Genomic DNA, 12,193 nt, shown 5'->3' on the forward strand with positions numbered 1-12,193 from the left:
ACCAATCGTGAGCGAGACCGGCAGAGCGGGGCCGTTGGGCGTTACCGGCACCGCCTCGCGAGACGCCGGGCGCGCGCCCCGCCGCGGGCGCTCGGGCGTCTGTGTGATGGAGCCCTGAGGCCCCCACAGACCCCCCAACACCACAGCTGCACCCACAGAGGAAGGTGGAGACAACCCCTCCCCTGCCCCTGTCACCGCGTCCGGCCCTGGCCCCGCTCCGCCCCCTGAGCCGGCAGCCCCCCAGGCAGGATGGGGCTGGGCTGAGGCTGTGCTGGTGTCCACAGGCTAGAGGCACCTGGGGATGGTCTGACCATGGTTATTATAAGATATATTTTTCCATAACGGGGGCTGTGGTGCTTCATTTTGGGTATGGAGAAGGGGCCCAGCTTCCCCACCTCCCCCTCAGTCCCTACCAGCCCCCCCCATCCCCAGACAGACACACAGCAGGGGCCATGTACAACATCCATTTATTATTCTCATAAACGAGATATGTACAGACACAGAGCTACAGGTAGAGAGGGAACAGACCCACAGAATAAACAGCAGCAGCAGGGGTAGTGTTAGCAAGGTGCAATCGGGTCAGGCTCAGCCAGACGTGCTCAGGGAGCAGCGGCTGCTGGCTCTGCCCCTCCCAGGCTCAGGGCTGGGCAGGGGGAGCAGTGGGGTTCCAGGCATAGGGGATGGGCTGGGCAGGGGTGCAGAGCCCCCCCCCTTGCCCCCCAGCGCTGCACCGTCCGCCCGCCCCCCGCACCGCCCCGTTCAGACACACGCACACAGACACCCCGCCCTTTCCGCCATGGCGGCCCCGGGCCGCGCATGGATCGTGTTCGGCTTCAGCACCGAGGAAGCGGCGGGGGAGCCGGGGCCGGGTCCGGGCCCGCGGCGGCTGGAGTCGGGTCCCGGGGGGATCCGGCGTGTGTGGCCCTCCTGGAGCTACGCGGTCGTGGAGACCGGTGAGCGCCCGGGTGCCCGGCCCGGTGCCCAGCTCCCCGCTCCGCTCCCAGGGCGCCGGGTCCCCTTCTGCCTCGCGCGCCCCGTCCCCTGATCCCGGATCCCCGGGATGGATCCCACCCCCCTCCCCGGCCGGGTCCCTTCTCCCGTGGGATGTCCCCGTCCTCCGGGATGCTCCGTCACGCCCCTCCCCAGCCCGGTTCTCCTGGGATCCCCCCGCGGGGATGCCGGTTTCCCCCGGGACGTGTGCGCGTTTCCCACCCACCCTGTACCGGTTCCCTCGGGATGTCCCGTCCTCCCCGTGCGCGTCACCCCCGGGATGTTCGTGTCCCGTCGGCGGCTCCGGTCCCCCGGGAAGTCCCCGTGTCCCGTCCCGTCCCCCGTCCCGGTCCCCCCGGGATGCCCCGTGTCCCCCGCCCCGGTGCCCCCAGCCCACGCTGTCCCGGCGGCGAAGCTGACGGTGCCGGGGCGCAGGTGCGGGGCTGGAGGTGCGGAGCGCGGGGCTGCGGCGGCGGCTGCCGGGCTGGGACGAGGCGCTGCCCTCCGAGACCCACCTGGTGCTGCGGGGAGCGGCGGCGGCCCAGGCCTGGCCGCGGGCGGAGGCAGTGCGGGGAGAGCTGCGGGGCGCGCCCGCCTGGAGCCGGGACCTGCCGCCGGGGCCCCGCCGCCCCCCGGCGCTGCCGCTGCTGCCCGGAGGCTTCGTCGCGCCGCGGCCGCCGTTCTTCGCCGTGCTGCCCGGGGGGGTGCGGGCCCGCGGGCTGGCCCTGGGCTACGAGCACGTCCTGGCGCTGGGCGCCGCCGGGGAGACCTACGCCTGGGGCGGCGGGAGGTGAGCGGGGTGCGGGGGGTACGGGGCGGGGGACGGGCAGGAGGGCTTGTGGGGGCAGAGAGACGCTGCGGGGGGTGCAGAAGGGATGCTGGGGAGGGAGGAGCTGCTGGGGATGCAGGTGAGAGGATGTCGGGGTGGGGGGGTCACCTCAGGGTCCGAGTCCCCGTTAGGTTGCAGGCTCAGGGCAGGCTGGTTCCAGCCTTGGGAATGGTCACTGATCAGTCAGTGCAGCAAAATTATCTGATAAAGTGATGACACGATCAGTTTAATTAAGTAGGAAACACACCACTCATTATCTCACAGTCCTGTTGTTCTTCCTGCTGTTGCACATAATTATTGGGCTACAATTAATAACTCTCAAGTAACCTTGATTGCTCACAATGCTGTGAGTTACAGCCCTGTCTCCTTTCCCTCCGATGCTGGAGATGGGGGTGCAGGGGGGCTGTGGGGGCACAGGGTCTCGGAGGAGGGGGTGCAGCTGGGACAGAGGCATTGGGGTGCAAGCTCATCCCTTCTTACTCTCCAGCATCACTTCATGTTAGGGTGCCAGTCCGTCCCTCTCACCTCAGGCCACTGGGGGGAGCTGGGGTGATGGGGTGGAGGACCGTCCCGTTTTGCTGTTCGTACCCGGTTCTGGCACTCCTCGCACTCACACTGAGCAATCGCAGCCTCGTACCTGGCTGCCAACGTACATGGAAGGCACTGCCAGCCCCCTCCCTGGTGCCTCCCTCCCCACTGCCCCATGCTCACCCCACACTGATGGGTCTGGCTGCGGTTTTCAGGGTACCCTGGCATGTCACCCTCCTGGCCAGCCCTGTGGTGCTGCTCCTGTGGCACCCGCTGCCACATGCAGGACAACAGAGTTGGTTGTTGCAGCTCTGTCGATACAGCCACAGGACATGATATGGGGGGTAAAACAGCTGCAGGGACCGTCCCGTGTGCCCAGCACCCAGTGATGTGCCGCTGGCAGTTCCCTTGGTCCCCAGTGAGAAGATCTTTACCCTGTGACGCCCTGGGTCAGCCCGGTGACTTGTCAGGCGCTTGGCTTCTCTCCAGGTGCTGTGGCGATGCCTGGCTGTGTCAGGCCCAGTTGCCCAGGCCCCCCAGCCTGAGGTTCTTGGCTGGTCAGTGTAGCACAAACTCCAACCTGCAGGCACGGGGTGGCCGGGCACTGGGTCTGTGTCCTGCCTCATCCCTCACCCAGCTGCTTCATGTCAGTGCCAGGCACAGCTCCCACTGTTCCTGTGATGCACCACGGAAGCACCAACCCCATCAGAGATCTGTTTGTGTCGGAGCTGGAGGCCAGGGCCACCCGTCTGTTAACACGCCAGATCCGTCTGATGCAGCTTTGTCAGAGGGGAGGAAACCCCTTGGGAAAAGCCTCTCACCCCTGACTCCCTGTTTTGCATCCCAGCAGCTGTACGTGGGTGCAGGAAGGACCAGGAGCATCGTTCAGTTTAATTTCTTAAAAGGGTTCCTGTTAGTTTGGGGATGGCTCTAGGGTGTCCCATGTCCCTCCTGCGCCGGCAGCCCTGAAGCTGTCTGTCTGTCCATGTCTCCATCTCCCCACAGGCACGGGCAGCTCGGCCACGGGACGCTGGAGTCAGAGCTGCAGCCGCGGCTGGTGGAGGCGCTGGCCGGCGTGCCGATGCGGGCGCTGGCGGCGGGCGGGTGGCATTCGGCCAGCGTGAGCGGTGAGGGGCTGCGCTGGGCGCAGGTGGCAGCACCCAGCCCGGCAGGACTCACACCCCCACTGCCATTGTCCCATGTCCTGTCTCCCAGAGGGGAGCCTGGTTATGTGCCAAACGTGGCCGGTGCTGCCGGGGGTCTGGGGCTGAGCACTGCCCTGGGGCCACCCCTGATGTGTGTCCCCCCTGGCAGAGGCTGGAGACCTCTACATGTGGGGCTGGAATGAGTCAGGACAGCTGGCTCTGCCCTCCAAAGCGCTGGCGGAAGAGCGGGCAGAGGGCACGGACGTTGGTGAGGATGCCACTGGTGAGGATGCTGCTGTCAGGGTTGGGGCTGGCAGGTGGTGCCAGGTCCCAGCAGAGTCACGGGCAGCTCAGTGTGGGGCTGGTGCTGCAGATGATGCTGATGGAGCTGGCATGGCCCAGTCACTCCCTGTCACTGAGGGTCAGCTCTTCCCCAGGTGACATGGGGCTGACGCCGCACCAGGACCAGCCGGCTGCCGAGGACACTGAGTTCATCTCCATCCAGGCGTTCCCGGCGCTGCTGGATCTGCCGCAGGACCTGGAGGTCAGCAGTGTCAGCTGCGGGTCTCGGCACACCGCCGTGATCACACGTGAGTGCCTGGCTCTCTCCTGTGGCACCCTGGTTTTTGGCTGGGCAGGCCTGGCTGCAGGGGGCTGTGGCTCCCCAGGACCCCAGGGGGCAGAGGCCTGCCCCGGGGGGTCCCAGGGAGCCACAGCCCCCCCCCCCCATGCAGCATGTGGGTGCTGGCTGATGGGTGCTGTCCCTTTTGCAGGAGATGGCGAGCTCTACACCTGGGGCTGGGGTGAGTGATGGCTCTGCTGTGGGGCGGTGCGACACTCCAGACCCAGTTTTGGCTCTGGTTCCTCACCCTCAGCTGGTACCACTTGCACCAGTTGGTTACCCCAGGGGGGGTCTCACAGTCCATTTGAGGGGGGTGCCCTAACACCCCCAGCCCTGGGGAGCTGCTGTGGTCACCCCAACCCAGGCCCCACCCTGATGAGTGTGGTGTCTGTAGGTAAATACGGGCAGCTGGGACACGAGGACAACGCCAGCTCTGACCAGCCCCACCGTGTCCAGCACCTGGTGTCAGAGGGGCTGCAGGCAGAGGAGGTGGTGTGCGGGCCCTGGACAACCTACGTCTGTGTGATGGAACCCCAAGGCCACCACAGACCCACACACACAACAGCTGCACCCACAGAGGAAGATGGAAAAAAATCCTGCCCTGCCCCTGTCCCTGTGTCCATCCCTGGTGCCGCTCAGCCCCTGGAGGCAGGCAGGATGGGGCTGGGCTGAGCTTGTGCTGGTGTCCACAGGCTAGAGGCACCTGGGGATGGTCTGACCATGGTTATTATTAGATATATTTTTCCATAACAGTGGCTGTGGTGCTTCATTTTGGGTATGGAGAAGGGTCCCAGCTTCCCCACCTCCCCCACAGGCCCTGCCTGCCCCCCCCAACCCCAGACAGACACACAGCAGGGACTATGTACAACATATATTGTTCTCATAAACAACATATGTACAGATACAGAGATACAGGTAGAAAGAAAACAGACCCACAGAATAAGTAACAGCCACAGGGGTAGTGTTAGCAAGGTGCAATCAGGTGAGGCTCAGGGCCAGACCCCCCCAGCTTTGTTAACCAAGGTGCAAGGGGGGAGCCTGCCCAGGGCCCTAGTGAGGGGCAGCAGGGGGAAGTGCTGGCGGCCATGGAGCAGGGCCAGGGGGTAGGACGAGCTGCCTAGGCCCACCACAGCTAGGAGCCAGCTCAGCAAGACGTGCTCAGGGAGCAGTGGCTGCTGGCTCTGCCCCTCCCAGGCTCAGGGCTGGGCAGGGTGAGCAGTGGGGTTCCAGGCATAGGGGATGAGCTGGGCAGGGGTGCAGAGCCACCCCTCCTGCCCCCCAGCGCTGCACCTAGCCTGTGCCCAAGGGTGAGTCCATGGATCTGCAGCTGAAACTGCTGAACAACAGCTACAAAGATGGGGGGAAAATAGGGGACACCCCCCAGCCTAAGCCCTCCAGCCAGCCCCAGCTTAAGCCCCAGGAGCAGGGCAGCAGAAGGCAGCCCCAGGCCTGTGCTCCCATCCCTAACACAACTCATAAACCCTTTATTCACAAAAATTCCCCAGACTAAAAGCAAGTGTTTAAAATCATCTGAGCAAACCCTGCAGCAGGGGCGGCCTTGAGAGCGACGGGACCTGCCCAACAACGATGGGCTCTGGCTACAGGGCCAGGCAGGCAGCACCTCAGCAGAGGGTTGGGGCCATGGTGGTGGAGTTCAGGATGCAGGAGCTGCTCTCAGAGCTGGAAGCCTTTGAAAGTTCACGCTGTGGAAGGAAGCAGCAGGAGATGAGATGAGGGAGCTCCAGGCCAGGTGGTTCCTGCGCCACTGGTTGGGCTCCCACCCCAGGAGAGGACAGGCAAGTGATGGCAGGAGTAGCTGAGGGAACCAGGAGCCCTCAGAGGCAGGGGAACAGGTTGCCCAAAGAGTCCCGGGCTGGGGGTGCATCCCTCCCTCCTGCAGCAGAGCCTGGGATGCCCCATGGGCTGCCACAGAGCTGCCCTGGATGAGGGCAAGTGGGAGGACAGAGAGCCATGCCCATGCTGGGAGAAGGGAGCCCATCCCGTCCCAAACCTCACCCCCCTGCCCCAGGGAGCCCATCCCGTCCCAAACCTCACCCCCCTGCCCCAAGGCTGTGGGGCAGGGCATTGCACCCCACAAGGGATGCTTTTGGGTGCCAGATTGGAAGAGCAGAGGGATGAGGATGGACCTCCAGCAGCCTGAGTGAGCCGGTCCCATCCCCAGCAGAGCTCCCCATCCACCACTCACCCCAGGGAAGAGAGAAGGGGACTGGGGGGTGCATGTCAGGGCCCAGGGGGACATCACCATGTGGGGCCTGAGCCCACCCATCCAGTGCTGTGGGCGCTGGCAGGAGCAGCCCCTCTGTGGGGGGATGTGGGGAGTGCAGAGCTGCACCCCGGGGGTCCATGGGAGGGGGACACAGCCCCTGCACTGCCCAGCAAGGGGGGTGGGTTTATAAGAGGTGAATTACCGCAAACTCTGAATAGGTGCTGGCAACAGAATTAATGCTGTGGTTACGCTGGGCAGGGGCTGTGGGGGTGCACCCACCGCTCAGGGGGGTTCCTTTCAGCTGGGGCACATTCTCCTTGTTCCGCTCCCTGGGTGTGGGACGGGAGGGCTTCAGCGCCGCGCGGCTGGGGGTGCGAGCCTGGCCAAACTGCGGGGGGAAGCAGGGGTTAGAGGGGCACAGGAACAGCCTAGAGCCAGGAGAGCTGCGCTGACCCCACTGCCCTTGCTCTGTGGGGCCAAACTCTGCTGCCCAGGGCTCAGCAAAGACCCCAGCCTCACACCACAGCCCATCTGAGCTGCAGGTGCAGCAGAGGAACAGAGTACATCTAGGTGGAAGAAAGATCTGAACAATGCTGTGACCCTACTGCTCCTCCTCCTCCCCAGCCAGACCCCCCAGTTCCCCACTCCAGTCCCCCAATTCCCCACTCAAGCCCTCCAGTTCCCCCCAGGCTCGTGTCTGTGCCACAAGGCAGGCTGCAGCCACACCAGATCATGGCCTGGAGCTCGCCCAACTCCACCCCAGCCCAGCAAAGCTCCTCACTCACCTTCCCTCCGGAAGGCGGCAGGCGAGACGTCGGGGACTGGTAGATGGTTCTCCCGAACACCGAGCGAACGGTGCTGTTTGGGGTGGCACTGGAGAGGGAGGTGCCGTTGAGCTGGGGGGAAAGCAGAGCAGGTGTCACATGGAGACGAGCAGGTGGCTGCAGCCCACGGCCTGGGCACTGTCCCGGCTTCCAGGACGCTGCTGCAGCCCCAAATCCTCCCCACACCTCCCCGTGGGGCTGAGAGCAGCACAAGGCAGGGCAGGGCAGGGCTCCTGCCCCACGGCAGCCCCACAGGGCCCCAGCACACCCACGTGTGGGCATTTTACCTTCCTTACTTTACTGGGCCTGTGTGGGCCCAGCACCCGCCGCTTGCTGGGCGTGCGGGGTGACCTCCCATACAGCATCTCCGTCTCGATCTGCTGGACCTTCTTCAGGTGCTGCAAGAGATCAGCGCTGAAACCAGGGCTGAGGAGCAGCACCGAGCCCCAGCAGCCCCAGCAAAGGTTTGGGGGTACTCAGAGCCGGGCTGCAGCCAGGAAAGGGGCTCAACGTGCAGAGATGCTGACGCCCGACTGGCTGTCGGGGAAGCGGGCAGAGCTCCAGAGCTGCTGCGCAGCAGAGCCAGGGGACAGAGCCCCAGGAGCAGCTCAGCTTCACACTCACCCGCTCCTGTTTCTCCTTCTCCTTCTCCAGGTGGTACAGCTGCCACTGCTCCCCCACGTACTCCATGAACCGCTGCCCCTTCACTAGGAAAGCCCCTTTGTGCTCCTGCTCCCAGGCCTGGATGCTGCTCTCCAGCTCCTCCTGCAGCTGGGGAGGACATGAGGAGTCAGGGGGCTGCCCTGGGTGACATGGGGGCTGTGCTGCTCCCCCTCAGCTGCACACACACCCCCCAAGGGACAAGTGCTGCTCCCCTACCTTGGAAAGGGTCTTCTGCAGCTTCGCTCGCTGCTTCTCCTCCTTCAGCAGGTTCCCACCGCGGTTGGCGAAGCGACTGGGGTCAGATGATTTCCTCTAACACAGAAGGGAAATCAGGAGAGATGCCAGAGATCCCCAGGACTGAGACCCTGGAGGAAGCCATCCCTCCTGCACAGCTCCATTGAAACCACAGCAGTTGTCCGGATGCAGCACCCCAGCCCCTCACTATCCCCCCAGTGATTCCCCCCCATCCTTCCCAACAGGAGGCTGCGACAGGGAGCAAAGGCGGCTCCCTGACCCTGGTGGAGCCAGGCAGAGCACATTCCTGCCCAGACAGTACCTCCAGCTCCAGGAACAGCTGCCAGTTCTCCTCCCACTTATGGACAGCCCTGAACAGGTCTTCGTGCGCTTCGTAGTAGCTCTTCATTCTCCCCACCTCAGCCTCGTGAAGCTCAAGCAGGGTCTCTGTGTAATCCTCTGGAGGGAACACAGCATCACATTCAGGAGCCAACCGGGACCCTTCCTCAACATCTCTGCAAGCCACAGGCAGCCCCTGAGCCAGCACCTACCATCATAATAGGGACTGAAGCCTTCCCTCTGCTCCTGAGTATAGAAGCACTTGTCCCAGTACTGGGCCAGCTCTGCCCGGATCGCCTGAATCACAGACTTGATGTTCTGCAGCTTCTGCTCCTCCAGATGATCCACTTCCAGCTGCAGCTGCAGGCCAGAGCACACAGAAGGCAGCGTGAGGAGGAGAGAATGGGTGAGGACTTATCTTCTGCTTCCCATGACATGGCAGCTGCCAGCACCAGCTCCCAGCCCCTCCACTCTGGCTGAGCAAAGAGGGCTGCAGATCCCAGAGCCGCTGCCCCCCATCCCTCCCTCTCCAGGGGCAAAGGAGGGGCCTTACAGCTTTCCTGGTTTTGGCTCTGCACCCAGCCACGTGCACTGCAGAAGAGGCTCTGTCTTCCTCAGGAACCTGCAGCCTTTCCCAGAGCGCAGTGATCCTGCAGCGCAGCTCTGCGCACACGGCCTCGTTCAGCGACCGACGCGCTTCCAGCTGCCAGGGGGGAGCACAGCGTCAGCGCGGCCGGGACACGCAGGGCACGAGCAGGCTGCCTGCTCCACCAAACCCACACACCCATCCCCCCAGACTGCCTTGCACAGCTCCTAGAAGGGCCTTTGGACACTCAGGCGTGCTGGAACCAGGCAGTCACCCATCACATCGTGATGCCTGCGGCTGCCGGGCTGCACCGACAGTCTCCACAGCCAGTAATTCATGGCACTGCCCTGGCGTGCTGGCTCACCTGCTGCAGCAGGCTGTGGAGGGCAGCGATGTTCTCCTTAGACAAGCAGAAGGCTTCCTCATCCTCACACACCACCTCCTGCTCAAAGCTGGTGTCTGGAGTGTGGTCCAGCTCCTCCATGAGGAGGATGATCTGCTGCTTGGTATCAACAAACTCTTTTCGCCTTTGCTCCTGGAGGGGATGAGCAGGGTTAGACACCAGTGAGACCCTTGCCCACCACCCTCCCCGAGCCCCCTCCCTGTAGCAAAGCATTTTGAGAAGAATGTGTCTTATGGCCCATCCACATTTATTGCTGACCCCCATATAATCAGGCTGGGGGAAGCCAGCAGAGACGTGTTGGTATGCACTAACAGGACAGCAGATGTCTGTGAGAACAGGAGCTTGCAAGAAAAGCCATGAGATAACAAACTGCAAGACTGTTAACAACTGCCTTAAGAAGGAACAATGTGACTGTGTAGCCTTAACATTATTAGCAATAGTGAGACGTGTGTAAGGCGGGTGAATGGAGCATCTATCCAACAGCAATTGAATATAACTTGTGTACTGATATAGAAACCTATATAAGCTCTCTGTGTGTTTCAATAAAGGAGCTGGGCATTTGATCACATTGATGCAAGTTGAGCCCACAAAACTTCAGCTCCTGCACCTCCACGAGCTCCTCACCCCTCCGCTCACCTTCTCAGCTGTCAGGGAGGCCAAGTGGCGCCTGTAGCAATCCAGGTCCTCCAGGCTGGGCACAGCATCACTGTCGATGCAGAAAGGGGTCATGCAGAGGATGTCACACAACTCCCGGTCCTGCTCTTGCAGGGTTTTCAGCTCCTGCCTCCTGTCCTTCTTCTGTTTCAGCAGCACTTCCACATGAGTCCGCAAGTTCTTCTCCATCTGCAGCAGAGTAGTTTCTTCCTCTGCCTGGAAGAGCCCAGAAATCAGCTCTCCTCTCCCCAGGTCTCACTGACCCGACTTCACAACTACAGACCTGGGACAGGAGCCCTGGTGCTGTGAGAGGTGCTGCCCAGCACGGTGCAAACGCAGTGGAAAGGCTCCCAGCCTCCTCAGCCACCTCCCAGTGCCCAACCCAGAGCAACCACAGAGATACTGGCTCTACCGGGTGTCCCAAAAGGGGTTCTGAGCAGGCTCTGGCCTCACCACAGCCAAGGCACCTGGCCAGAGGCTGTTACCACTGGGATCCTGGGGATGAGAAGCGACCCGTTACCTCGAAGGGCTCCAGCTGGAGCTCCTTGCAGAGGGTGTCCAGCTCCTTCCTGCACAAGGCGATGCTCTTCAGGAGACGCTGCTTCAGGTTCTCCTCCTCTGCCACCATCATGTCCAGGAGGGTCTGCGGTGGGAGGAGGGGGATGGAGAGTGAGAGGGGAACACAGGGATCACCCATGACACCGCGGCCAGAGAAGCCCTGGGTGCTCCCGACCCGGGCCCGGACCTCCGGGGCTCCCGCTAGCCCTGCCCCGGCCCCGCCCCCTGCCCTAGCCCCCCATGCAGCCGCGGGCCGCCTCCCGGGCCGCGCCGGGCCCTCACCTCGATGTGCTTCTTGACGGTCTCGGTGCGCTCCAGGCGCAGCTCCTCGGGGATCCCGATCTCCTCCCAGATGTCGCTCAGCGTCGCCATGGCGCGGTTCAGGCACGACACGGCCTCATCCGCCATCACCTCGCTGAGGGCACCGGGGCCAGATGGACATCAGCAGCCGCCGGGGCGGGGCCGCTCGGGCCCCACAGCCCGTGTCCCGACACGGTGACCCCGCAGCCTCTGTCCCGGCCCCCACCCCGCATTCCCCGTACCGGGCCGGTCATCCCGCCGCCCACGTCCCGGCCCCGCCCCACAGCCGGTGTCCCGGGCCGGTCACTCCGCAGCCCGGTCCCTCCTCCATCCCGCTCCCGCAGCCACCGCGGCGCCGGCCCCGGCCCCGGTACCGGCCCCGGTCCGCCACCGCCCCCGCACCTCTTCCTCATGGCAGCCACCAGCTCGGCTCCGCTCCCTCCGCCGCTCTCGGACGATTCAAACCCGCGCCCATCCACAACGGCCGCTTTTGTGGCCGGCCCCGCCCCAAGCTCGCCGCCAGCCAATGGCAGCAAAGCCCCTCGGACGGTTCTGACCAATCGTGAGCGAGACCGGCGGAGCGGGGCCGTTGCGCGCTACCGGCACCCCAGCGCGAGACGCCGGGCGCGCGCCCCGCCGCGGACGCTCGGGCGGGGCTCGAGCGGCACTGCGCATGCGCGCGGCGTCCCCCGTCCCTTTGCTCCGCTCCCCCGCCCCGGTGCTCCGCCCGCCGCCCCGCCAGGAGAGAGAATCACAGGATCACAGGGGCTGGAAGGGACCTCCAGAGCCCATGGGGTCCAACCCCCTGCCAAAGCAGGGTCCCTAGGACAGGTCGCACAGGTCGGTGTCCAGACAGGGCTGGAATATCTCCAGAGAAGGAGACTCTACACCCCCTGGGCAGCCTGTCCCAGGGCTCCCTCACCCTCACTGGGAAGAAGTTCTTCCACTTGTTGGTGCAGAACTTCCCATGCACCAACTTGCAGCCATTGCCCCTTGTCCTGTCCCCACAGACACTGAAAAGGGGCTGGCCCTTTCCTCCTGCATCCCATACTTAAGATACTGATAAACATTCATAAGGTCCCCCCTTAGTCTTCTTTTCTGCAGGCTGAACAGCCCCAGCTCACTCAGCCTTTCCTCACAGGGGAGATGCTCCAGGCCCTTCATCATCTCTATAGCCCTCCTCTGGACTCTCTCCAGGAGATCCCTGGCTTTTTTATACCAGAGAGCCCAGAACTGGACACAACACTCCAGGTGGGGCCTGACCAGGGCAGAGCAGAGGGGGAGGATCCCC

General features: G+C 63.8%; 2 protein-coding genes across 2 annotated transcripts; one reads left to right on the plus strand and one right to left on the minus strand.

The window, feature by feature from the left end:
- Window positions 1–796: 796 nt before the first annotated feature.
- On the plus strand, window positions 797–4,864 carry RCCD1 (RCC1 domain containing 1; the record flags this gene model as incomplete). Its single annotated transcript, XM_084267966.1, has 7 exons — window positions 797–953; window positions 1,426–1,780; window positions 3,353–3,474; window positions 3,662–3,775; window positions 3,930–4,082; window positions 4,266–4,295; window positions 4,509–4,864. The coding sequence occupies 7 exons, from the start codon at window positions 797–799 to the stop codon at window positions 4,784–4,786; spliced, it is 1,209 nt and encodes a 402-aa protein (XP_084124092.1). The 3' UTR covers window positions 4,787–4,864.
- Window positions 4,865–5,524: 660 nt separating this feature from the next.
- On the minus strand, window positions 5,525–11,577 carry LOC311194986 (protein regulator of cytokinesis 1-like; the record flags this gene model as incomplete). The annotated part of the gene is made up of 15 exons (XM_084268251.1): window positions 5,525–5,817; window positions 6,544–6,729; window positions 7,127–7,237; window positions 7,453–7,563; window positions 7,790–7,936; window positions 8,045–8,140; window positions 8,385–8,521; window positions 8,614–8,761; window positions 8,955–9,104; window positions 9,352–9,522; window positions 10,027–10,260; window positions 10,565–10,687; window positions 10,885–11,013; window positions 11,145–11,389; window positions 11,460–11,577. The coding sequence occupies 15 exons, from the start codon at window positions 11,575–11,577 to the stop codon at window positions 5,737–5,739; spliced, it is 2,187 nt and encodes a 728-aa protein (XP_084124377.1). The 3' UTR covers window positions 5,525–5,736.
- Window positions 11,578–12,193: the final 616 nt, after the last annotated feature.

The sequence above is a fragment of the Gallinula chloropus genome, assembly GCF_964237585.1.
Source record: "Gallinula chloropus genome assembly, chromosome: 9".
Classification (NCBI taxonomy): domain Eukaryota; kingdom Metazoa; phylum Chordata; class Aves; order Gruiformes; family Rallidae; genus Gallinula; species Gallinula chloropus.